Genomic DNA, 24,189 nt, shown 5'->3' on the forward strand with positions numbered 1-24,189 from the left:
TGGTCAATAGCATGGTGCTTGCACCGGTGCTTCAATTAGGCACCATCGGTGTATCCGGTGCAAAGGTGATTTGTTGACTTGACCTCTACGCGCTCTGTCCAATGCACCGGTGGTAGGACACCGGTGTATCCGAAGCCTACCGGATAGACCGGTGCTAGGTCACCGGTGCAACCGGTGTAATTGAATTTTGTAGAACTCGTCCAATTCAACATTTCTTTGAGTTCTTTCTTCGTGTTTTATTTTACTTGGTCTTTTTGCTTTATCCCTAGAATCGAGGATGAAAACGGATGGAAAAAATCCCGTCCCGTCCCGCCCGTATTTTCTATATTTATCCTGCCCGTTTCCGTATTTACGGAAAAATATGAAAATGGGACGGGAAGCAGGAGGGGGTGTATCCCGCCCCTATTTGCGGGATCCCGTTTTTAGCCGGGATAATTCCATATTTTTCCCGTATCTATAAAATTCAGAAAAAAAATAAATAGACACGCATATATCCTCTCATGTTTCTCGACATCAATACACGTTCCTCAACATCAATACATATATTTCACGTAGGAAACAAGAAATATTGATCATATTTTTTTAAAAATAACTTGTGTATAGGAGTGTCTAGTGTTATATTCATGCAAAATGAGTGGTGATTAAATAATAATACATTCCGGTAGATTTTCCGATTTCCGCCCGTTTCCGTAACCATTATATCCCGTTTCCGCTCCTGTACCCGGCTATTCCGCTCCCGCTCCCGCTCTCGTTTTTCGTAATAAAAAACGGAAATGGAAATGACTGAGGGATTTTTCTGCCCGTTTCCGTCCGTTTTCATCTCTACCTGGGATCTATAATTATTCACTTAACAAACTCATTAATTCCATTGATTGCATTATTATTTAATCACCAAAATCACAAAACAATAGCATAATGGGGTCATTTTCCTTACACCGGGCGCGTGAAGGAAACGAGCCAAGGAAGAGCCGATTAGTGCGCCATCCGTCGGATTGGAGCGGAACGGCATCGCGGGCAGAGGGCGCACGGGAAGCTCCCTGCGCCCCGTGCGCACGAGCAGCAGTCTCCTAAATAGCATATCATATGGGCCCTCACCCATATACGTGGCGCAAGGATCCGAATGCCTTGAACATTTCGGTTCTCGTGGTGGACAAAAATACCCTTCCCTGTCCAAAGCGTCCAAACAAAATTTTGTTTTCCATCGCAGCAACTGAATGCAAGCGATTTTTTTACCTAACTTCAAAAGCGTCCAAAGGCATGCAATATGGCAGAGTCTATGAATCTACTACTTTTTTTTTTTGGAATATGAGTGTCGTGGATCGTTGCTGTGAACCCATGCATGGACCAAAGGTCTTATATGTGGGTCCAGTGGATTGGGTGCAGGTGGAAGAGAAGGTAAGGATGGGTGGAGATAGCTGCTACGGCTAACGGTTGCAAGTGAAGACAAATTACCACATTTTTTTATCAGTTTTGGACGTGAATAGTATCATATGGTAGTTTCTTTAAAATTATATAGTACAACTCGTATCATATGGTAGTTGAACACCTCATTTCTTGGTGAAGCAAGCATAGAGGGAGTACAATTACGTGTACGACAAACCAAGTGCGAGTCTCAAATAACACGGAGCACCAAATGTTGAAGATGGCCTTCGTTGGTTGGTGGAACCGTGGAAGGTGCATGCAAGGGTCGACAAAAGAAATGGAGCTACACTACTCAATCCATCACAATGAAGTGATGTTTTGAACATTGACATACTTCAAAATATGACTTCGAATATTAGCCTTTGTTATAAGAATATAATATATTTACAACTTATAGCAAGAGTATGGCCGTATCTACACGTAACATTTTTTCATATATTGAAACCTAATAATAACTTGCAACCAAGATTTAAAAATGGTTGGTTGGAACGCCAAAGGCTCCAAACTCCACTTGGTTATTACTGGAAGGGCTACTGGGCTAGTTATTGTTACCAATCACTAGGGAAACACATGCATCAAGCATGCCTTTTATTTCTTGGTCACGAAAAAAAATCCAAAGAATTCAAATTCAAACTCCCGGTGCACTGGTTGCAAGCGGCTGTTTGGAGTCAAAGAAAGCAAGGAAGAAAGTAGAAGGTTGGTTCTTATCCATGACATGCCTGCAGGCTGCAGAGACGGGGGGATCAGGGGGTGGTTGGAGGCTTGGAGACGTCGCTCGGCGTGGCTACCGATTGGTGTACCTCCCGTGCAGCTGACCGTAGGCTACAGCGCGGCGCGGTGCCGGTGAGGCCCATCGATCAGTAGCAGCACTCGGGTTCTGGCTTGGCTGCTACGGCCTACGGAAACCACCAGGTCCTCTTTCTTCTTTGTGTCAGGCCAGGCCTGGCATCAATCGGGCAGTTACGCTGCTGGCTCCAGCGACAGAACACAACAGTAACCGCATACCCTGACCGCTGGGCCTGATGACCGACCTCCCGGTGAGACGCAGTGGGGGTGGCCTTTCTTCCGGTACACCAATGCAGCGATGCAATGCTGCTGCCTGCTGCCCGCGGGCCAGGGCAGCCAGGCCAGGCATTGTTTACTTGGCGAGGGAGAGGGGACTCGACTTCGACTCCCTCTCGGTCTCGGCTCTCTCCCATTGCCAGTTTGCCACCACCACCACTATTACCGTCTGTTTGGTTGGAGAGCGACACCAGCCAGGTCGGAGCGGACCCATCCCCGCAGTTGTTTGGATAGAAGAGCAGAGGGTTGGGTTGGCTCCAAAAGGGAATATTCCATCTAGATGCGGGTTTACCCCGTCCTCCGAAAACTGGCGGACGGAGCCAACCCGCTCCCGTCCGTGCCTCTTCCGTCCGTTCCGTCAGCACCCGCCGCCTCCTGCCGTGCCGCTCGCCAAGCTCAGCAAGGAGCGCCCGAGCTCGGCCCCCAACGCGGCGCCCCGGCGAGGACCTGAGGCGGAGGGGGAGTGGCCAGGAGGCGGAGAAGGGGGTGGGGGGGCGGCGCCGGCCAGGAGGCAGCCCGCGGCGGCTCGCGCCCGCGGCGGAGCGGCGCCCGGCCAGGGAGGGGAGGGAGAAGGGGGTGGGGGGCGGCGCCGGCCAGGAGGCGGCCCGCGGCGGCTCGCGCCAGCGGCGGAGCTCGCCCGCGGCGGAGCGGCGCCCGGCCAGGGAGGGGAGGGAGGAGAAGGGGGTGGGGGCGGCGCCGGCCAGGAGGCGGCCCGCGGCGGCTCGCGCCAGCGGCGGAGCTCGCCCGCGGCGGAGCGGCGCCCGGCCAGGGAGGGGAGGGAGGAGAAGGGGGTGGGGGGCGGCGCCGGCCAGGAGGCGGCCCGCGGCGGCTCGCGCCAGCGGCGGAGCTCGCCCGCGGCGGCCCGCGGCGGAGCGGCGCCCGGCCAGGGAGGGGAGGGAGGAGAAGGGGGTGGGGGGCGCCGGCCAGGAGGCAGCCCGCGGCGGCTCGCGAGCAGAGGATGCCGGGGCGCACGGGCTGAGGAAGAAGATAAGGGAGAGAAAAAAATAAAAAGAAAAAGAAAAAAAATGAGAGGTTGACAGGTGGGGTCCATTGGTGGCAAGTGGGACCCTCATTAACGGTGTTATCGTGTCATCCAACCCGTATTCCCAATTCCTCCAACCAAACATGAAATGGTTTCACTCCATCCCAAAATCAGAAGTACAAACAAACAATGGATGGGTCGGCTCCGTCCCCAAAATCCGGGTTGGATCCAACCCAACCCATTGATCCCGCAACCAAACACACGGTTAGGGTTAGGGGCAGGGGCAGGGGCAGGGGCTGGGACGTGCTTCTGCCGCTGTCCTTGGCCGGAGATGGCAGACCGCGGAGCCGGGACCTCCTCCTCAGCTGCTGCTGCTGCTGGCCGTGGCGCTGGCGGCGGTTCCGCCTCCTCTCCCAGCAGGTACGCACGCGCCGCGCCGGCATGGAGATGGAGCCATCTGCTGCTGCGCACTGAGTTGCTGATTTCTTAGGCTTTGTTTAGTTGTGTCCGTAGACTTTTTGAATTGAATCTTTACACATTTGAAATGTGTCCGTAGACTAATTACGGCAGTAGGGGTAGATGATTTCTGTTTTTCTGAGGGTGGCTTGATTCGATTGGGTGGGTGCATGCAGATGCAGGGAGCAAATCTGATTAATTAATTACTCCCTGGTGACTGGGTTTTTAATTTCAAGCTGCTTCGGCCTTTGGTTCCTTTCCTGTTCATCGATGTGGCTCTTCTGCTGATATGCCGTACCCGGTGTGCTGTTGTGTACTATGTTGATCGTAGGGCGGCGCCACCGTTGGATCCGTCTCTGGTGAACGATTTGCTCAACGTCGACGTCCCGCCGCAGATTGCGTCAGTATACTGCATTGTGCAATCCATCAGTACAGTAGCATGGATTAGCATTTCTCTACTGTTTATGTGTGCCTCCCTGCTCTTCTCCTAACCGAACCATATGCATGTATTGGTATGTATACATGCTGCTGCAGGAGGAATATCAGCGCTCAGATGGTGAATGAGTACATCGATTCTCTGGCAGCCGAGATCAACAGGTACGTACGATCGACTAGCTACCTTAGCAGCAGCTACATAATAGCTACTAAATCAAGTTGTGTTCTAATTATTATGCATCGATCATCTGCTACTTACCACACATCTTTGTCATTGATTTGATTTGCAACCATGTCGTGTCATGTACATGTACTGTACCAAAGGGCGCCAGCGCCAGCAACTGCTGAAGCAGATCTCTTGGACAATTTAATCAGCACAGATGTCTCACAGATTGTGCGAGTTATATTAGCTGCACTTGTTCTTCATTATTGCTTAATTGTGCTCGAAAATCAGAATAACCTTCAGTCAGTTCGTTCCATATATACGGATTGGATCGAGTAGTACTTAATTATTGGCACGCATTTCTGTTACCTGTCTTGCAGGATGAGCCCTGAGGAGCTCGACGAGGCCGCGGGGACCGGCAGGTTCGCCGGTGCAAACAGGTGGCTGAAGCTCGCTGATTACCTGGGCACGTTCGTTAGGGACAATGCCGCGGAATCGGTCCTGCCTGTTCCTGCCGGCGCTCAGCCGGAGCAAGTCCACGCACAACTGTTCCTCTCGCCGCACACTATGCACGCCTTCGAGCTGATTGCCGGCGGGGACAGAGCCGCCGCCGAGAAACACTTCGACCAGCACATGGCGCCGCTCAGGCAATCATGCACAAACGGCTACGTCCGCAACCTCTTCAACAAAGTGGAGATCACCATCAGGGGGACGCTCTACCAAATTCCGTAAGTAGCAAGCACCGAATTGTTCCGAGATCCCTCAATCCAATCCAAGCATATACCCTACTGTAGAATGCTAAGTTTTACTTGATTTTTCAGGAATGTGGCTGAGGCTCACAGGCAAGCTACCGTTGAGATCATGGACTACGTCTACCTGTACTTCCCCCGCCTCAAGTACGTGCTCTGATTGACAGCAACCGCCTTGTCCATATTATATATCAGCTACATACGTACAGATATCCCTATCTATATAGTATATATTTGTGTGCAGGCCCAAGCTTCAGCCTTCAAAGGGGCAGGAGCCGAACCCAATGTGGATGTTCGGTGAGATGCTGCACAAGGGGGACGGTACGCCGGGCTTCAGATGCTTCTCCTGCCACGAGGTCGTCTGGAACTCTGGCGCACCCCACCTGAAGCTGAGGAGTCACCTGGAAGGCGATTGCCCGGCGGTGGCACAGTGCACCCTCGACCGCCTGGCGGCCATCCCTCGTCCCTAGTCCGCTCACCATACCAACAGCTGCTGCCCGATGCGTGTCCTTTCCATCGACGTTTACTCGTTTTGCGGCCAAATTAAAAGAAGCATCTGAAGCCATGCATCTGCTTGTAGAACTCCGTCAGTCAAACCCTGCTATGTCAGTTCAAGTTTCACCTAGCTTGCCGATGGGCGATCAGCACGCATATAACTGGAGGAGCCCTTTTACCATGCTTGGAAATACTTTCCAATGCCTCTCAATATCTTTGCAAAAAAGTTTTTTTATTGATTTTATTGTTCAAAGGACAGTGTTGTCATTGCGCATCCTCAAATAAATAAATAAAAGACCCTACCGCCCCAACCCAATCACGGACGCCGCACTACCGCCCCAACCCGTCACGGACGCTCGGCCCGCCGTCGACGTCGTGCCGTCGCCTTCCTCCCATGGCGCTCCCATCTGCTCCGCCGCTGGCAGCTTCAGGGAGACGTCGTGCCGTCGCCTGGACCCCTCGGCGGTCCCGTCTGCCCCCGCCGCCGCTACCTCTGCCTTGTGGCTCGCCCCCGGCCGCCTCGGGGAGAGAGAGATACAAACCGCTGCTTCAGCGCCGCTCCTCGCGAACTCCTCCTCCACGTCGTGTTCTTCGCGCGCCCCGTAAGGTACCGCGCCTCCCTCGATTGTCTGCTCGCCGTTCCTTTGCCTTGCTTTGCCGCCCCCACCACCTGTTCGGCGAAACGCGGCACCCACGGGAAAGGACTGTTTTCGGGTCTGCCGTTCTACTGCCTGCCGCGGTTGTGGTGTTAATTTGCCGCGGAGCATCTCGTCCGGTGATGGTGGGAGCAGTGATCTAGTTTCATTGGAGTGTCGGCTGCTGTTTGAGGAATTAAGGCTCTTTCTTCTTGCTCTAGGTGTACCCTTGTTCAGATAACTGTTCTGAATTCTCGTTATCCTTCGAGCTTCAGCAATTGCATTCACTGGTAGTAATCAGCAGTCAGCACCCTTCTAAATGGCATACTGCATGTATGTAGCTTGCTACCGGAATTTTAACCTGGCCTGTGACCTTCAGTAGTTAATAAAGTCACCAGGGTTATCTACTAAATAGCCTACTGCTGCACTTAGCTTGTTGCAGGGATCTTCATTCCTTCAGTAGTTTGGTTTGGTTCTGAATAACCTAAATTAGTTTTCACTCGAACGGGCCAGTGCTTTAAGGCAATAATAGGAAGGAGTTGGCAGCGTCAAGGTCTAGTACCTTTTCGTTTCGCTCCTGTAAGTATGTGTCATCCTTGGGGTAATAATGTCGACATGGTATACATAACATACTGACGGCGCCCTGCTCAGGCCCTCTACTTGTTCTCTGCTCATCTCGCGAGCTTGAACAGCTACAGTCACACTATTGGTCTACATAAAACAGCTTAGCTTCATTGCTGGTTCTCTTTTCAGTTTTGCTACCTACCCCAATCAATTGCAGTTTTTTCTGCTCCTGTGTTCACCCGGTAGATCGATGCTTAGCTCCTGGAAAAAAATAAAATTACCATGATCTTGGAAACTTTGAATGCTAGTTAAGTAATCAGGATTGGAAAAGGAACATTCACATCATGTTAGGATTCATCATGGAATAGGAGTGCACTGAATTACTAGAGTTTACTACCCAAGTGCATTAATTACAATAATGCTTGCACAAATGGTTTTATTTGTTTTATTTGTCTCTGTCTACTATGCTGAACCACCTCCTGTTTCAGAACAGTTTGTAAAACCAGTAAGCACTATATTTGATTGTTCGTTCATTCTTTGATTTTTTCCCCAACGTTCTTTTTCAGCTGAGCTCAAACAAGAAGTTCATATCCAAGTTGAACAGTTCGTGAACAATTTGGACAATGAGCGAAGTGACATTCTGGAGTGCCATCTGAAAGTATCACGCATCAGTTGTACCAACTTATCTTAGCATATCTATCAGAGCTGTTAGTTTTGTCCTATTTTCAGTTTCCATCTGCATACTGAACCTAATTTACTCTCGAATACTCTTTGTTCATCCTGTCTCCTCCAAGAGGCGCTTATAGATATAGGCAGGCAGAATGAGTCCACACTTCTCATTGCAAACTGACAAACGCCACACACACATATATAGGATGATGTGGCAGTCTCATACACAGTTAATGATCATGACGGAGCATCATTCGATGTAATGTACATATTGCATAACTCATGAAAGGAAACAACAGACTCAAACCATCGTATATATATTGCTTCTCAACCTTCTCTCTGTAAACTGAGAGGATCCCTTCTCACTGTTTCATGATTTCACAATTATCAGAGTGATATTGTCTTACACTCTTAGCATGTTCTGTAACGAAGTGCACATATCAATAATGTTATCCCATATACCGTGCAAAAATGCCCAGTAGAAGGCCTAAGCACCATAGACTTTTTTTCTTTGTTAAAGACAAAACAGAGTAACACAACTGTAACTTCTGTCGATGTATAGATGTATGTTGCAGACTTTACTAAAGAAGCCTTGACGAGATCTTAGGACAGGACCAAGCGGATAATCAGTCTTTTGCATCCATTATTCCACCTGATGTAACCTGGAAAACGTGTGGTTGGTCAAGGGAAACAAAACTTGTAGGCATCAGATTGCTATTTCGTATTCACCTTTCAATCATGGCAGTTTGCAGGTAACATTGACTATCATAAAGAGTTTGCTATGCAAGTCTAAGCAAGGCAATTTAGCTAGGTTTTAGAAAGATGTGAAATGAAGGCAATCAGTACCTCAAGCATTAAACATAAATATCATCAAAGCAAAAGGATATAGCTTCTCCCTCACGAAGGTTAGGGGCATCAAAAATCTTGCAGACACGTTTTCGCCTTTGCCTTTCCTCAGCATCAATCTGATGGTGGCAGCATGCGCCAACACATGGCCTCCTGCTGGTTTCTTTGGATCGGTTATGAACATGCCACCACCTGGATCAGCAATCACTGGAACACAAAAGGAGACACGTTATGATTTGAAACTCATTATTATTGAACTATTGGAATAGATACAGGGCTAAACAGAACAGGTCACCTTGGTTGGTGATGTACACTGCAACATTGAACTCCTCAGCAATCTTGGTAAGGCGGGACAGCATCTGTGCTAACTTTTGTTGCAATTTCATACCAGATACCCATAAGTTAGAAGACAAAATGGTGTCCTTCAACTTTTTTTACAATGGCCTCACAATGAACTGACGAGAATACCTGACGCTCTGCAAGTTCACCCCTGCCACTAAAATCAACACGGAACAGTGCAATCACAGAATCCACAATCTGTTTCCAGGACAAAAAGAACCATATGAGCACAATCTGAGTGGAGACACAGAGAGTATGAGCCAACTGAGTCTTCCCTGACTTGCAGGACAAGCAGATGACATATATTTCAAATTGATAACCCATCAAGATATTGTGAACAGCAAAAGCAATATAAACGCAAATTACGGTTCAGGTCCCAAAATCACAATTAGCATTACTATCAGCAATCGGGTGCTCGTTTATATGAACAATAAAGTGTGAATTTCAGAGTGCTCATGATATACTTCGGATCTAACAAACATTCAAAAGGTTGTGGCACCTAATGGACAGAGAGGACGAGGGAGGAGGGCGCGCCATGTACCTGCGTCACCCACCGCTGGTGCACCGCCTTGCCGCCGGAAGCCGCTGCTGCCCTGCGCCGTCGGAAGCCGATGCTCGTCCGCGGCGCTGATCCGGTAGGGGGCGCTTGGATCCTGGCCGCCCGCACCGCCTTGCCGCCGGAAGCCGCAGCCGCTGCTCGTCCGTGGCGCTGATCCGGCAGGGGACGCTTCGATCCTGGCTGCCAGCGCCCGAGGGGGCCTCACCGTGCGAAGAATCGACGCCGGTCTGACAGCGCCGCGCCGCTTTTACCAATCCGGCGTGGTGAACCAGACTGATGAACGAACAGTTACCCTAATAAGGATGAACATCTTTATCATTAAAACAAATATTGTCTTAATACTAAATTACCTCTCTACCCTTGATTTCAAAAAGTAACTACGAAAAAGGAATTGGCATGAATTCCTAATCCCATTAATTTTAGAGGTATTGGAAGGCGTTACGGGGACTATGAGCCCACCGACTATAGACACAACTAACGCCTCTTGACGTCTCGTCATTGACGCCTCCCAATATCTTCCGTCATATGAACCCATAAATCATAGACACATAAAATACCTCACAACGCCTCTCCAAGCATTATAAAATTTCTAGACGCATACAGTATCTCAGTTTTGATTTTGCCTGGTGCTTTTGTTTCCATTCCAAGCGTTGGTGTGGTATAAGTTGCACTTGCTGGCTTGCTGCCACTTCTCATGTAATTACTGGCCAACAAAGAGCAGCGGCAAGAGACGAAAAAAACAAGACACCGCTCGCGTCGCGGACGGGCGACTCGGGCAGGCTCCTCCCTCGTGCCGAGTCGGCTGCCGCCGCTACCTCATCCGGTCCCTTTCTCCTCGCCTCCGGCCACTTAGCCGGCGGCGAGGAGCGGAAGTCTGTGTTCTTTAGTAGATCTGCTATTTTGTTAGATTTTTGTAAAATATCTTTTTTTTCAAAATAATTGGCCTAGGGTTTGGATCGATGTTTTCGATATGACTTTCTACCTTGTACTAAATTATCTCTAGTGAATGCGTGTTGTTTTTTGCGGCAGCGTGTTCTTAATAGAGGGATCGAGTTACATTTGTCTTGTCCTCTTTGAGTAATTGGATTTATTTTTCCTTTTGGTGGAATCGTCTTTCCACCAGTTGGTTATACTACTAGTAGTGGCAGATAGTCCGGCCGGCCAACGGTTGTGTCGGATCTCATTGTCGGTCCAACCTTCATAAGATATGGCCGATGTGCTTTTGGCGCCCTTTACTTCCCATAGTGGTTGATCATAATGTGCCTTTTTGCGGTCTTCATGTTTGTGGAGTCTGTTTGTGGATATTGTGATTCTTGTGGTCGGATCTGTTCCAGGCCGATGGAGTTTCCTAAAGCAATGGATAAGATGAGAGATAGGAATCTAGTGGCGTACCTCATGTAATTTTATTTATGTTGAGGTCTCAGTTAATAAAAAGATTCTATTGTAATGAAATCCGATCCATTTTTCCAAAAAACTAATAATTAGTGGTCACCACATCAAACAAGCTGCCTGCATGCTGGGCTTTGATGTTGTTCTACCTATCACACTCGGAGCCAACCCAAGGACCTCGATCCATCATCCCCTGCTGCTGCTCCTGTAGCATTTGCATTTCCAGGAGGCTTCAAGGGAGATGCATGTTCCTCTAAAATTTGTCCCTGATCGGCGACGGGCTACCGGAGCCAGTGGTGCCGGAGCTGTGGCGGTCTGGGCGGCGTGGGCATTGAGCTCTCGTGCAGTAGCATACTCGCATCTCTGGACAGGGGCGGAGCTACATGCTTTTGCCGATGTCAGCTGACATCGATGATCTTTTACAAAACCAATGTGTAATCACTGTTTTGAACTGTTCATGTATGAACTTGACAATGTTGTAATATAGAGTTGACATCGGTCGCTTTGTTTGCTGGCTCCGCGCCCCGTCTCTGGTCGTGGGCGTCCGAATTATGTGCCAGAGGAAAAATGAGAGGTGGCAGGTGGGTCGCACTGACCTTCTGTTTATTTGGGCTGCATTGGTGTAACGGGCCAAGAAGAGCAAATGGCCGCTCAAGGCAAAACGTAACACCTACACAGATCCGCAAATTTGGAGCGTTTCAGAATCTGACCATCGTGAGAAGTGGATTACAGAGAAACGTCATTGTGCAAGGGAGTTTCGATGTCTTGCCATTATAAAACGATCTCACCTGCTAGAATGCCATCCGAGATTTTTTTTTTACTTTCTTTCCACTTTTGCTCCTGTCCTGAGTGGAGGGCCCTGCGCCTGGCCGCCTAGGGCACTGGCCCGGGCTCATCTGGGAGGCAGCAGCGCCTGCACAAACTCTGTGCAAAAGAATACCATGAACATAAGCTTAGAATAAATAGCTAGCATGCATATAACAAGTACAAATTAATTTAAATATAAACGGACACAACTATTGTGGTCAAAGCTCCAAAAATTTTCTAGATCCGCCTGTGACTGCCCTTTCTTTGTTGGTTTGCTGCGAGGCAGCAGCGAGGGGAACCAAATTCTTATCGATTTAGTCAGACAACCTTTTTATCCCCTCGACTTGTTGTGCCGATTCTTTCACCCCTTCAACTTTACATGCACGAGCTCGCCTCCCTCTCTGTCTCCAATCTCCTCTCTACGCAAAATTAAATTAGTAGCACAACTATTTGTCAGATGCTGAGGTGCTGCCGTCACATCAGAGGAGGAAGAGATTTGATTAGGGCTGTTAGGGTTTGGAGGGTAGCCGTCGCAAAAATAATTGTGATGTTTAGCTACAGAGAATGGTTGCGGGCGACGTGGTTGCGGCAAGATGAGATCCGCAGCTTCCTCAATCCATATGTGAGATTTTTTTTTTTTGCATACCTAGTTCTTGATTATTTCATCAATTTGAGACCCATGCATCGTGTTACTGATCTAGTTTATTTTTGTTTCAAAATGATCTAATTTATCTTGCGGATTTATACATAGGATTTGTTCAAATTCATGGAATTCCTTTCTGCAAATAACCAATCAAGTGAGGTTTGTATTCCCAACTATAAAGTTTCTTGTATTCCTAGTATAAAGTTTTCCGTATATGGTTTAAAAGTTTTCGTATTCCCAGTTTAAAGTTTCTTATACATCACTTGAAAGCTAGAGAGGTAGTAAATTCTTAGGTATGTGATCTCAAATATTCCTATTTTTTGATACAAAGTATTTGAAGCATGGTTTAAGAGTTTTCAATATTAAGGTTGAAATATTGCTATATGTGGTCTAAAAGTTTTGGATGGAGAAAGTTGTCATACATAATCTAAAATCTTTTAATGTAGAGTGCAAAGTTTCAAATGTATGGCATAAAAGAAAACGAGGTAGAAAGTTTTTCAACTACAAGCACAAAGATTTCAGTACATGATGTCAATGCTAGATATGTAAGAAGTTCTGTATATATCATTTGGAAGTTTTTAAATTTCAAGTAGGAACATTTTGATATGTAACTTGAACAATAGAGATGTAATCATGTACGATGCTTTTTGAGTATATGGTTTGGCAGTTTTTTAATTCCAAGTACTAGGATTTTAATATATGACTCGAAAGTTGAGATGTATAGAGCTTTTGATATATGCTTTGGAAGTTCTTCAATTCGGGAATAAAAAGTTTTGATATATGACTTAAAAGTTAGAGATCTAAAAAGTTTTGAATGCTCAATTCAATATTTTTGAATTCTATGTGCAAATATTTTCACATATCGCTTGAAGTAATCCTCCACGCCATTTTAATCTTCCACACCCGTTGCTCCGAAAGGGAATGAAAAAGTACACCAATTTTTTTTTGCTGAAGTGAATCAAAGCGTTGCAAAATTTGTAGATAGTGGAAATGGGAAGTGGAAACACCATTGCCTGTGCACGCCCGGCCAATTAATTTATTTGCGTGCGTCATGAGCTAATTGCTGTGCTCGAGCGCCACTACTGAACGTCTGAACCGCAACATGCATTCGTCGCCAACTCGTCCCAGCGCGCGATCGCCCACTAATTGCGGTGGGACGGAACGGACGTTCTGAGAAACGGATCGAAGCCGCTCCTCCTCCCCAGAACTGGCGGCTGTAGTTCTTCTTCGTCCTCGCTGTCAAGGCCTTGAGATAATGCTGTTGGATATGATCTCCAGGCCTGATCCAAAGATCGGGCCAAATCCCCTTTGATCGCGCCCTGATCGGGGGCGCCCAGTCATTATGGCTGGTGGGCCCCCGTCGCCTGCGCTATATAGAATAGGAGGGGGGCCGGGGCACGGATGCCCAGGTTGACCGCTGCCAAACCCCTCTCCCACAAACCCTACCGATCTAAGGGAGCGCAAGGCCGACGGGAAGCACCCCAGCGCCGCCACGACGTTCCCCACCGACGCCGCCGTTCCCGGCCAGTGCCGGTACCGGCCCGAAGGGTACCAGTACCCTCGCCGCCCATCGTCGCCGCCGGATCCACGTCTTGCCAACCCGGACTTCCTCGCCTCCATCCTCGACTCCATCGACGCCATGGCACCCGCGGGGTCGAGCTCCTCTGCGCCCCCTTCCACGGATGGTTTGCACCTCCATCTCCATACCTTCCTCTCCTTTTGTTGTACTAGAACTAGGATGAACCCCATGTTTATCTACTAGAAGATATCCCCGTACTCGATTTTGTATGCCTAGATATCGATCCAGTGTAGAACCCTAGAATTTTGTAACAAACATTGGTATCATTCGCCGATCTAGTGCATAGATCGGGTTTTGGGATAGAGTTTAGAAGGAGAAAGAATTGTTTTCGATGCAAATCGAAGAAAGAACCTCGAATTGATCTCGGATTGACCGAGATCCCCAATCCAGAAAACCCTAACTCTAGACCCGTGAAACTCTAACCCGCAGAATCAAGAACTCGACAGAAAGGGGGGGACTCACCTCCTCGGCCGCCGCCGCTCACTGGGGCGCGCCAAAGAATCCGGCCGCCGCTGGTCGCCGTTGCGCAACCGCGCGCGGGGCCCCGGCCGCCACTCAGAACCGGCGCACGGCCCGTGCACCACCTCTAGTCCGCTCGACGGCGGCGCGCTCCCACTCGGTTGAGCGCGCGCGCCGGCGAGGGGACCGGCGGGGGGCGCCGCCGTGCTGCCGACTTCCCCGGGCCGCCATGGCCGCCGCTCGCTCGCTCGGGCGTGAGAAACGGGGGGAAGAAATGGAATGGCATTAGGGTTTCCGGGAGATCCGGCCGGCCGTGGTTTTTGTTCCGTTTAGGGCGTTTCCCAGCCGTCGGATTCGATCCGACGGTCAGAGCGCGGCCGCCGGCCAAGCAGGCCAGAAACAGCCCAAGAGGGCGCGCCGCGCGGGCCGTTTCGGCGGCCCGGCCGTTGGCTGCTGGGCTTCGGGCCCAGGCGCGCCGCGCGGGGTGTCCCGCGGGTCGAATTAGCTCGTGGGCCGGATGAACAGTACAGATTAGATTTTTTTCCAGAAGCTTTTTGAATATGTTTTTGATGTATTTGATTAGAATTTGAACTCTATAAATAAATACACTTACGTGTATTATTTTTAGAGCAGAAATTAACAAGAATTATGCTTCTGAATATTTAGAATTTTACATGTTTTCCGCTGCAAAGAATTTATTTTGTCTCTATGTTAATTTGAACCAACGAGATAATTGATATAGAGGCTTATAGAATTTATTTCTCAGAATTTTCAAAATATTATAATGTTGTAATTTCTGACCAAAGTTGATATTGCAATATTATAATTTTGTTCAGAATTTTGTATACATTATATCTTTTTCTGCCCAACCGTGATTTAGATTTAATGTACAGATTATTGCATGTTTTAATTTTGACCAACGTTAAACTGATACATGCATTTATTGTTGTCCTCACAAATTTTGAATTCAAATTTCAGGCTCTAATGCTATGACTTATGTGAATGCCATTTCTGAACTGGATGGAAACAACTATGGGAAATGGTACCAGAAATTGGAGATAGCTCTGGCGATGGCCAATATAGATTTGGCCATCACAACGCCAGCTCCACAAGAACCAGAAAAGCCCGTAAGGGCACAGAATGAAGAAGCTGCTGCTTGGGCTATCCGAGAGAAGAATTATGACTCTACTATGACCAGATATGATGCTGACAAGACACATTGGAATGATTCCAACCGCAAGTGTCTTATGGTCATGAAGGGTTCCACTTCAGATGCCATCAAGATGGCGATCCCAGATTGTGACACCGCTTCAGAATATTTAGCAAAGGTGAAGAGTCAGTTTACTGGTTCTTCCAAGGCTTATGCTGCCATTCTTGCTGAGCAGTTTATCACCAAGAAATACACTGGCGGTGGCATCAGAGAACATATCTTAGAAATGAGCCACATGGCCAACAAGCTTAAGACAATGGACATGCCTTTGCCAGAAAAATTCATTGTTCAGCTGGTCTTCAAGTCCCTACCAAAGGCGTTTGAGGCATTTCATGTCAACTATAACGCTTTTCCAGAAGATTGGGGAATTGACAAGCTGATTGGCATGTGTGTTCAAGAAGAAGATCGCCTTAAGAACTCCAATGGTGGTGAACTTGCTTTTCAAGTTCAGCACAAGAAAAAGAACTTTCAGAATAAGAACTTCCAGCATAACAAGAGACATTTCCCACCAGACAAGAATCAGCATGAGAGTGGCCCTTCCAGACCACCTCCACAGAAAGACTGGGAAAATTTCCCAGTTGAACAAGACCAGTGCCTGAAGTGCAAAAAGAGAGGGCACTACAAGAGGGACTGCCCAGAATTCCTGAAAGAGTTGTTAAGAAAGGGTGAGGACACCATTACTTTTATAGATGAATCCCTGTATTTAAGTTATGACAAATCCACTTGGTGGATTGATTCTGGTGCAACTACTCATGTTGCTAATTCTTTACAGGGATCAAGTATGAGGAGGACCCTGCCAAGAGGCGCAAGAAGAATTAAAGTTGCAAACGGTGTAGAAGCTGAAGTCGAAGCCATTGCAGAATTTCATTTAGAATTACATAGTGGCTTTGTACTTTGTTTGAGAGATGTTCTTTATGTACCGTCTTTGCAACGAAACTTAATAAGTGTGTCTAAATTAGATGATGACGCTATTGCTTGTCATTTTGGTGATGGCAAGTGTAAGATACAAGTTAATTCAGAATGTGTTGGTCTTGCCTTCCGACAAGACAAATTATATTTGCTTTCATTATCTGAGAATGTGAATGCAGTATGTTCTGAGAATAAAAATGCCTCCTCATATGAGAATGTTACTAAGAAACGCAAACGAATTGATGCAATTTCGTCGAAATTATGGCACTGTCGTTTAGGCCATATTTCGAGGGGGGGAATAGAGCGCTTAGTGACAGCATCAATTCTTCCACCGTTAGAATTTTCAGATTTAAAACAATGTATTGATTGCATTAAAGGAAAATTCGTTAAGAACATAAAGAAAGGTGCCAAACGAAGTGCGGGAATTCTAGAAATAATTCACACAGATATATGTGGACCATTCTCTGTCACTACTGTAGATGGTTATGTTTCTTTCATAACATTTACAGACGATTACTCGCGTTATGGCTACATTTATCCAATAAAAGAACGATCAGAAGCATTGGATAAATTCAAGATATTCAAAGCAGAAGTAGAAAACCAACATGATTTAAAGATTAAGATAGTCAGATCCGACCGTGGGGGAGAGTACTACGGTCGACACACCCCCTATGGCCAAGTTCCAGGACCTTTTGCAAGGTTCCTTATGGAAAATGGCATAGTTGCCCAGTATTCTACGCCGGGCGAGCCTCAGCAGAACAGAGTAGCAGAAAGAAGAAACCGTACCCTGATGGATATGGTCAGAAGTATGATGAGCAACTCCACGTTACCGATTAATTTGTGGATGGAGGCGTTAAAAACCGCCATTTACATTCTTAATCGGGTATCAAGTAAATCGGTGCCGAAAACACCGTATGAACTATGGACAGGAAGAGAACCCTCGCTTAATCATTTTCGCGTATGGGGCTGTCCAGCTGAGGCCAAAGTGTTTAATCCGAACATTGGGAAGCTAGATCCCAAGACAGTCAGTTGCCATTTTATTGGCTATCCAGAAAAGTTTAAGGGATTTCGCTTTTATTGTCCCGACAGACACACGAAGTTTGTAGAAACAAGACACGCTGCCTTCTTAGAAGATCAGATGATCAGGGGGAGCATAGTAGCCAGAAAAATCGACCTTGAGGAGAAGCGGGTATACGTTCCCACTCCGATGATTCAAGAGCCTTATTTCTCGTTACCTGTGGTTGTGGCACCGATAGAGCAGGAAACTGCAGTGCCAACACCTGCTGTCAGTCTACCTGACGTTGCAGTGCAAGAAACTGTGGTGCCACCACCTGTTGTTGGTTTTTCTAGCCTGGCATTAAATGGAAATGAGGATCCTGTTCCTCAGAACCAAATAGAACCCGTTGCCATGGATGAGGGGGAGCAACAACAGCCTCCTGTGCAAGAAATACCAGTCGCAGTGGCCCCGAGAAGGTCACAAAGAACTAGGAAACCAGCTATTTTTAAAGACTATGAAGTTTATCATAGTGAAGAAATACAGAATGAGGGTGATCCCACCTCTTTTGAAGAAGCCATGAAAAGCGCCAATTCATCCAAATGGTTTGCAGCCATGGAAGATGAAATGAGATCCATGAATACCAATAAAGTTTGGGACTTAGAAGAAATTCCCAAAGGAGCCAAAACAGTAGGCTGCAAGTGGGTCTACAAAACGAAATGTGACTCCAAAGGGAACATAGAAAGATATAAAGCGCGGCTCGTGGCAAAAGGCTTCACGCAAAGAGAAGGAATAGATTACAATGAGACATTCTCTCCGGTCTCATGTAAAGACTCTTTCAGAATAATAATGGCCTTAGTGGCACATTATGATTTAGAATTGCATCAGATGGATGTGAAAACGGCATTTCTAAATGGGGATTTGTATGAAGATGTCTACATGGCACAGCCCAAAGATTTTGTCATGGAAGGCAAAGAAAATTTAGGATGCCGCTTGAGAAAATCGATTTATGGCTTGAAGCAAGCCTCGAGGCAGTGGTACTTGAAATTTGATGAAACAATTAGAAAGTTTGGATTTAAAGAAAATGAAGAGGACAACTGTATTTATGCGAAGTTCAAGAACGGAAAATTTATTTTCCTCATCTTGTATGTGGATGACATTCTGCTAGCTAGCAGTGATGTTAATCTACTACTGGAGATAAAGAAATTCTTGTCCTCGAAATTTGATATGAAAGATCTTGGTGAAGCTTCGTTCGTCTTAGGAATTGAGATTCACCGAGATAGAAGAAGAGGGGTTTTAGGATTATCACAGAAAGCATACTTAGAAAAGATATTAAAGAAATATGGTATGCATGCGAGCAAGCCCACACCTGCTCCAATAGTCAAGGGCGACAGTTTCGGGAAACATCAGTGTCCCAAGAACCAGTATGAGCTCGAGCAAATGAAGGCAGTGCCTTATGCTTCGGCTGTCGGAAGCTTACAGTATGCACAAGTGTGCACACGCCCTGACTTAAGTTTCGTTACCGGGGTACTTGGCAGATACCAGAGTAATCCAGGCATAGAGCACTGGAAAATGGTAAAGAAAGCTTTGCGCTATGTGAGGGGCACAACTGGCCTCATGCTAACATATAGAAAACCAGAAACTTTAGAAATAGAAGGGTATTCAAATTCAGATTTTGCAGGAGACGCAGATGATAGAAAGTCCACATCTGGATACATCTTCACTCTTGCAAAAGGAGCAATATCGTGGAAAAGCTCCAAACAGACAGTTACAGCATCCTCCACGATGTATGCTGAATTTGTGGCATGTTATGAGGCCTCGGGGCAGGTCACATGGCTAAAGAAATTCGTACCCGGATTGAAAGTGGTCGACAGCATAGAAAAACCACTGAAATTATACTGCGACAATGAGCCAGCAGTATTTTATGCTCATAACAACAAGTCGAGTGGTGCTGCCAAACACATCGACATCAAGTTTTATGTTGTTAAGGAGCAAGTCCAGGATCAAACTATTTGTCTAGAACATATCAGAACGAACAAGATGTTAGCGGATCCGCTTACAAAAGGCCTACCACCCAATGTGTTCAGAGAACACTTAGCCGGCATGGGTTTAAGGGAAAGCCTATGATTCCTGGATAAAGAGGGCCCTAAAATAAGACTCTGTTTCAGACCAGAAAAGTGATTGTGGCTGTTAATCTGACAGTAATAACTGTCATGACGAGGCACGCCCTATACACTGATCTGCGATGGGATGAACCAAACTCAGATAAAGAACAAGAATAAGAAAATGAGAGATCAAGGGGGAGAATGTTGGATATAATCTCCAGGCCCGATCCAAAGATCGGGCCAAATCCCCTTTGATCGCGCCCTGATCGGGGGCGCCCAGTCATTATGGCTGGTGGGCCCCCGTCGCCTGCGCTATATAGAATAGGAGGGGGGCCGGGGCACGGATGCCCAGGTTGACCGCTGCCAAACCCCTCTCCCACAAACCCTACCGATCTAAGGGAGCGCAAGGCCGACGGGAAGCACCCCAGCGCCGCCACGACGTTCCCCACCGACGCCGCCGTTCCCGGCCAGTGCCGGTACCGGCCCGAAGGGTACCGGTACCCTCGCCGCCCATCGTCGCCGCCGGATCCACGTCTTGCCAACTCGGACTTCCTCGCCTCCATCCTCGACTCCATCGACGCCATGGCACCCGCGGGGTCGAGCTCCTCTGCGCCCCCTTCCACGGATGGTTTGCACCTCCATCTCCATACCTTCCTCTCCTTTTGTTGTACTAGAACTAGGATGAACCCTATGTTTATCTACTAGAAGATATCCCCGTACTCGATTTTGTATGCCTAGATATCGATCCAGTGTAGAACCCTAGAATTTTGTAACAAACAAATGCAACTTAGTACAGTCCTTGCAATGAACAAGAGGGGGTTCATTGTTTAAAATCATTCTGCTTCGCGGCACTGAGAACTTGTTGTCCTCCATATCCGGCCTTGGGGGCGTCGCTGCCGTGCTGGACTTCATGGGCGGCGTGGGGGCAGAACATCGGAAAGGCGCCATACTCGCGAGGCCAGGCCAAGCCGAGCTGGGGCCAGCCATGGCGAGCGAGCGGGGCGCGGGAGGGAGGCCAAGCTCGCGCAGTGCGGGGGCTGTGCGGGCGGCAGGCTCGCGCGGCGCATGCGGCAGCCCCGCCGTCGGGAGGCGGGCTCGCTCGGCGCTGGGTCTGACGAGGTCGAGCGGCTCGATCCGTTTCAGAACGTCCTTTCCGTCCGCCTGGAAAAAAAAAGAGGGGCAAGGGTACAAAAAGGGAAATAAAGTAATTAGTAAGACAGCAAAACCTCCCTCCAAAATGGTATTTCTCCAAAGCTCACTTCTCGCGATGGTCGGAATCTAAAAAGCTCGCAAATTCAGTACTTCCGTATGTTTCCATATCTGCATACAGTAACATCTGCAAGAGACTTGAATAGAAAAAACCATCTGAAAAAGACCAAACAGGCCGATCTTAGTCATAGAAGACAAGAGACAGGCTATGAAGAGTGGGGGCAACGGGCCTCCTCTTCTAAAACAAAGGATCTTCAAGCGACCTCTGACACGTCAATGGCTGTATTTGTGTATGTATACACCGGTCCAGGAATAATGCAAGTCTGAGCCATCACCAAAACAGTTCCAGCTACAATCCATGACAAGTTGCGTGACAGTTCAGAAGACGATGCAAGCAAGCAGGGGATGCGCTGTGCCTGTGCGTGCCCGGACATGCCGGTCTATCTCGGCACGCGTTGCCAGCCGGTCGCCACCGCGCCCCTTTCCAGCGTTAGCTTCCCCGTCGTCGTCTTCTGCCCGACACGGCACACATGCATCACCTTCTTCACTGCACGTAGACGTAGCCGTCCGTCGTCCATCATCGGCGCCAAGCTAGCAGCTTTCTACACTCCGATCAGGCCCCATCAGAGCACATGACGAGGAGAAACCCCTGACAGCGGACGGGCTCGCCGCCGTTCCTTGTCATCTGACGCGACACCTCCTTTAAAATTTTTGTTCAGACTGATCGATCGTATACTCATGTGACACGAGCACACGAGGCTGTCTTTATGAGGGTCGTTGTTTTTCTTTCCCTCTTTCTGCTTCGTCGGTGAGTTGTTATATACTCCCTCCTTCCCCGTTTATAAGGCATACACGTATATCAAGATTCAAACCTTCTCATCTTTGACCAATAATTTGACTATTAAATTTTTATTTTTATAATGCAAATTTCATATGATTGGATTCATAATCAAACATAGTTTACAATGATTATAAGTTTATAATCAAAAGTGATATAATATATGATAAATAAATGGTCAAAGTGTTGTTTAGAAGACCGTGTCATGTTCCACCATGCCTTATAAACAGGGAAGGAGGGAGTATATATATATATATATATATATATATATATATATATATATATATATATATATATATATATATATATATATATGCTAGTGGAATAAGAGAATCGCTAGAAGCTGTCAGGGCAACGATAGATGCCTTGGCATGTACGCGATGCGTACACGCAGCGGTCAGTTTCAGGCTCCGGAAATAAAGCGTCATCTTTTCATGCGATGGCAGCCAGGAAACGAGAAAAAAAAATTGATGTTTCAACTCGCAAAAAGGGCTTGATGTACATGACGACGTCAATAAGAAAATGGGGGCAAATAATGCATGGACACTGTGTCAGAACTTGCTAGCGTGTGATTACGAAGAACAATTATGTAGCGGAGGAGATTTCTGCACCTGCTTTTGATCCGTCAGGCAGGCATCATCATGACAAACCACCGGACAGAGAAGTTTCAACGTCCCGAACCCTGAGGCTCCTGCTGCTGGTCATTACAGTTCTGATGGCTCACCACCGTCTGACCTCGCCGACACCGTCTCAACGGAGGCTGTCTGTGTTGGGAGTGTCCAAATTGTTGCGTGTCTCTGCCAACCTGTAGGTGCTACCTGAGCAAATATCAAACCATGCCCAAGACGGCGACAGATAGGCGCCGATAAAATTCAGATGTTCTACAGAGCGTTAGACTTCCGATCCATGTCATTGGACAGTCCAATTTCGATTGCCAGTAGAAAAATGATTTTCTTCTTGGTAAAGCAGTGGCATTTTGTCAGGTGCTCTGAAAAATTCCAAAGCTGATCTGACCATATCTTCTACTGAAAGCTCAGCAGCTACGACCTGAAACTGAAACTCCCCTAGTCAATATGGTCGTCATCATCGGACATGACATCCTAGACATTATCCTATATATATATATATATATATATATATATATATAAGTTAAGAGGATATTTAAACCCTAAACCCTAAATCCTAGACTGAAACTCTCGCTTTAGAGCTGCCCCTTGAAAATTATTGCCAAAATTCTTACTACCAGACTACAACCCCTTGTCCCCCTACTTGTTCATCCCGATCAGACGGGATTCATAAAAGGGCGTAGCATCTCCGAGAATTTTATCTATGCAGCTGAAGTTCTTCAAACTTGCTACAAACGACGTGTTCCCATGGTTGCTCTGAAGCTAGATTTTCGGAAAGCGTTTGATTCGATAGAATGGGAAGCTCTTGACCTCATTCTTGAAGCCAAGAACTTCCCATCCAAATGGAGGCAATGGATAAAAAATATTTTGTACTCGGGACAAACCTCTGTGCTCCTCAATGGTACTCCTGGCAAATGGATTAATTGCAAAAAAGGTTTGAGACAAGGCGATCCTCTTTCTCCCTACCTTTTTATTTTGGTTGCTGATGCTCTTCAGCAGCTGCTCACTAGTGCTGCTGCCGATGGGGTATTTATTCATCCCATTTCTCCTTCTGCTCCCTGCCCCGTGTTACAGTATGCACACGTTAATTATCCTTAAAGCTGATGAAAATCAACTCCTAGCCCTGAAAGAAACCCTCCAAACTTTCTCTGCTGCTACAGGCTTACACATAAACTTTGAAAAAAACACTTTCCTTCCCATTTGCATCGACTCAGATTATGCCTGTCACCTTGCCTCCATCTTTGAATGCCCAGTCTCATCGTTTCCTCAGCCGTATCTTGGCTTGCCCCTGTCAACTACTAAATTATGCACCAGAGACTTCCAACCTTTGATAGCTGCCTCTGATAAATATCTTGCCGGTTGGAAAGGCCATCTTTTAAATGAAATGGGTAGAACAACTCTTGTTACCTCCGTTCTCGCTTCTGGATCTGTTTATCACATGAGCTCACTGCTTCTTTTTAAGGGGACTGCTGATTCCCTGGTGCAAAAACAGCGTGCTTTTCTCTGGACCGGGGAAAACAAATGTCGTGGAAGCCAGTGTAAAGTAGCTTGGGAAGATGTTACGCTCCCTAAAGAAAAAGGTGGATTGGGTGTCCCTAACTTGGCCAAGAAAAATGCTAGTCTCCTCAAAAAGTTCCTTCTCAAATTTCATAGTGCGCCTCCGGCACCTTGGATTGACTGGATTAGGAATGCTTATGGGTGGAACGAACAATTTGATTTTGGCGACGACATTCCTTCGATGACTCCAATCTGGAGAGATATTTATGCTCTGCTGCCCTCCTTCAGAAGCGAGACTAAAGTACTCCTTGGCAACGGCCAAATGACGGCGTTTTGGATGGACCTTTGGTTCGGTTCGCAAACTTTGGCTGAGATGTTCCCTGCCCTTTTCTCGCACACTCTCAGGCCTAATGCATCTGTTGCCCGAGTCCTCACGGTGCCTTCCCTACAGCTCTCGCTCCGGCCTCGGTTAACCTATGCTGCTTCTAGTGAATTATCTGAATTAATCCCTCTGATGTCCTCGGTTAATCTAAACCTCTCCTCCAGTG

At 47.4% G+C, this 24,189-nt stretch overlaps 2 protein-coding genes and 1 long non-coding RNA gene across 3 annotated transcripts; 2 read left to right on the top strand and 1 right to left on the bottom strand.

Moving 5' to 3' along the window:
* Positions 1 to 3,738: 3,738 nt before the first annotated feature.
* Positions 3,739 to 7,990, top strand: LOC120682768. Its single transcript, XM_039964780.1, has 7 exons — positions 3,739 to 3,886; positions 4,254 to 4,322; positions 4,457 to 4,519; positions 4,901 to 5,248; positions 5,342 to 5,416; positions 5,514 to 6,371; positions 7,530 to 7,990. Exons 1-6 carry the CDS (start codon positions 3,798 to 3,800, stop codon positions 5,737 to 5,739), a joined length of 870 nt encoding a protein of 289 aa, XP_039820714.1. The 5' UTR covers positions 3,739 to 3,797; the 3' UTR covers positions 5,740 to 6,371; positions 7,530 to 7,990.
* A 529-nt stretch (positions 7,991 to 8,519) lies between these two features.
* LOC120682769 lies at positions 8,520 to 9,663 on the bottom strand. Its single transcript, XR_005678601.1, has 4 exons — positions 9,359 to 9,663; positions 8,947 to 9,015; positions 8,774 to 8,846; positions 8,520 to 8,685 (listed from the first exon to the last, which is right to left on the bottom strand). It is a non-coding gene; the product is annotated as an uncharacterized LOC120682769 (long non-coding RNA).
* A 3,817-nt stretch (positions 9,664 to 13,480) lies between these two features.
* LOC120680694 lies at positions 13,481 to 16,532 on the top strand. The gene is made up of 3 exons (XM_039962202.1): positions 13,481 to 13,900; positions 15,232 to 16,128; positions 16,236 to 16,532. Exons 1-3 carry the CDS (start codon positions 13,855 to 13,857, stop codon positions 16,280 to 16,282), a joined length of 990 nt encoding a protein of 329 aa, XP_039818136.1. The 5' UTR covers positions 13,481 to 13,854; the 3' UTR covers positions 16,283 to 16,532.
* The last annotated feature ends 7,657 nt before the right edge of the window (positions 16,533 to 24,189 follow it).

This window comes from Panicum virgatum, chromosome 7N, assembly GCF_016808335.1.
Source record: "Panicum virgatum strain AP13 chromosome 7N, P.virgatum_v5, whole genome shotgun sequence".
Classification (NCBI taxonomy): Eukaryota; Viridiplantae; Streptophyta; class Magnoliopsida; order Poales; family Poaceae; genus Panicum; species Panicum virgatum.

Bases quoted from the DNA above. Each gene is read 5' to 3' on its own strand.
- LOC120682768 (XM_039964780.1), top strand. From the start codon at position 3,798: ATGGCAGACCGCGGAGCCGGGACCTCCTCCTCAGCTGCTGCTGCTGCT. The intron at 4,323-4,456 runs GTCAGTATACTG...ATGCTGCTGCAG, and splicing joins GACGTCCCGCCGCAGATTGC to GAGGAATATCAGCGCTCAGA. The intron at 4,520-4,900 runs GTACGTACGATC...CCTGTCTTGCAG, and splicing joins CTGGCAGCCGAGATCAACAG to GATGAGCCCTGAGGAGCTCG.
- LOC120680694 (XM_039962202.1), top strand. From the start codon at position 13,855: ATGGCACCCGCGGGGTCGAGCTCCTCTGCGCCCCCTTCCACGGATG. The intron at 13,901-15,231 runs GTTTGCACCTCC...TTCAAATTTCAG, and splicing joins TGCGCCCCCTTCCACGGATG to GCTCTAATGCTATGACTTAT. The intron at 16,129-16,235 runs GTGAGGACACCA...AATTCTTTACAG, and splicing joins GAAAGAGTTGTTAAGAAAGG to GGATCAAGTATGAGGAGGAC.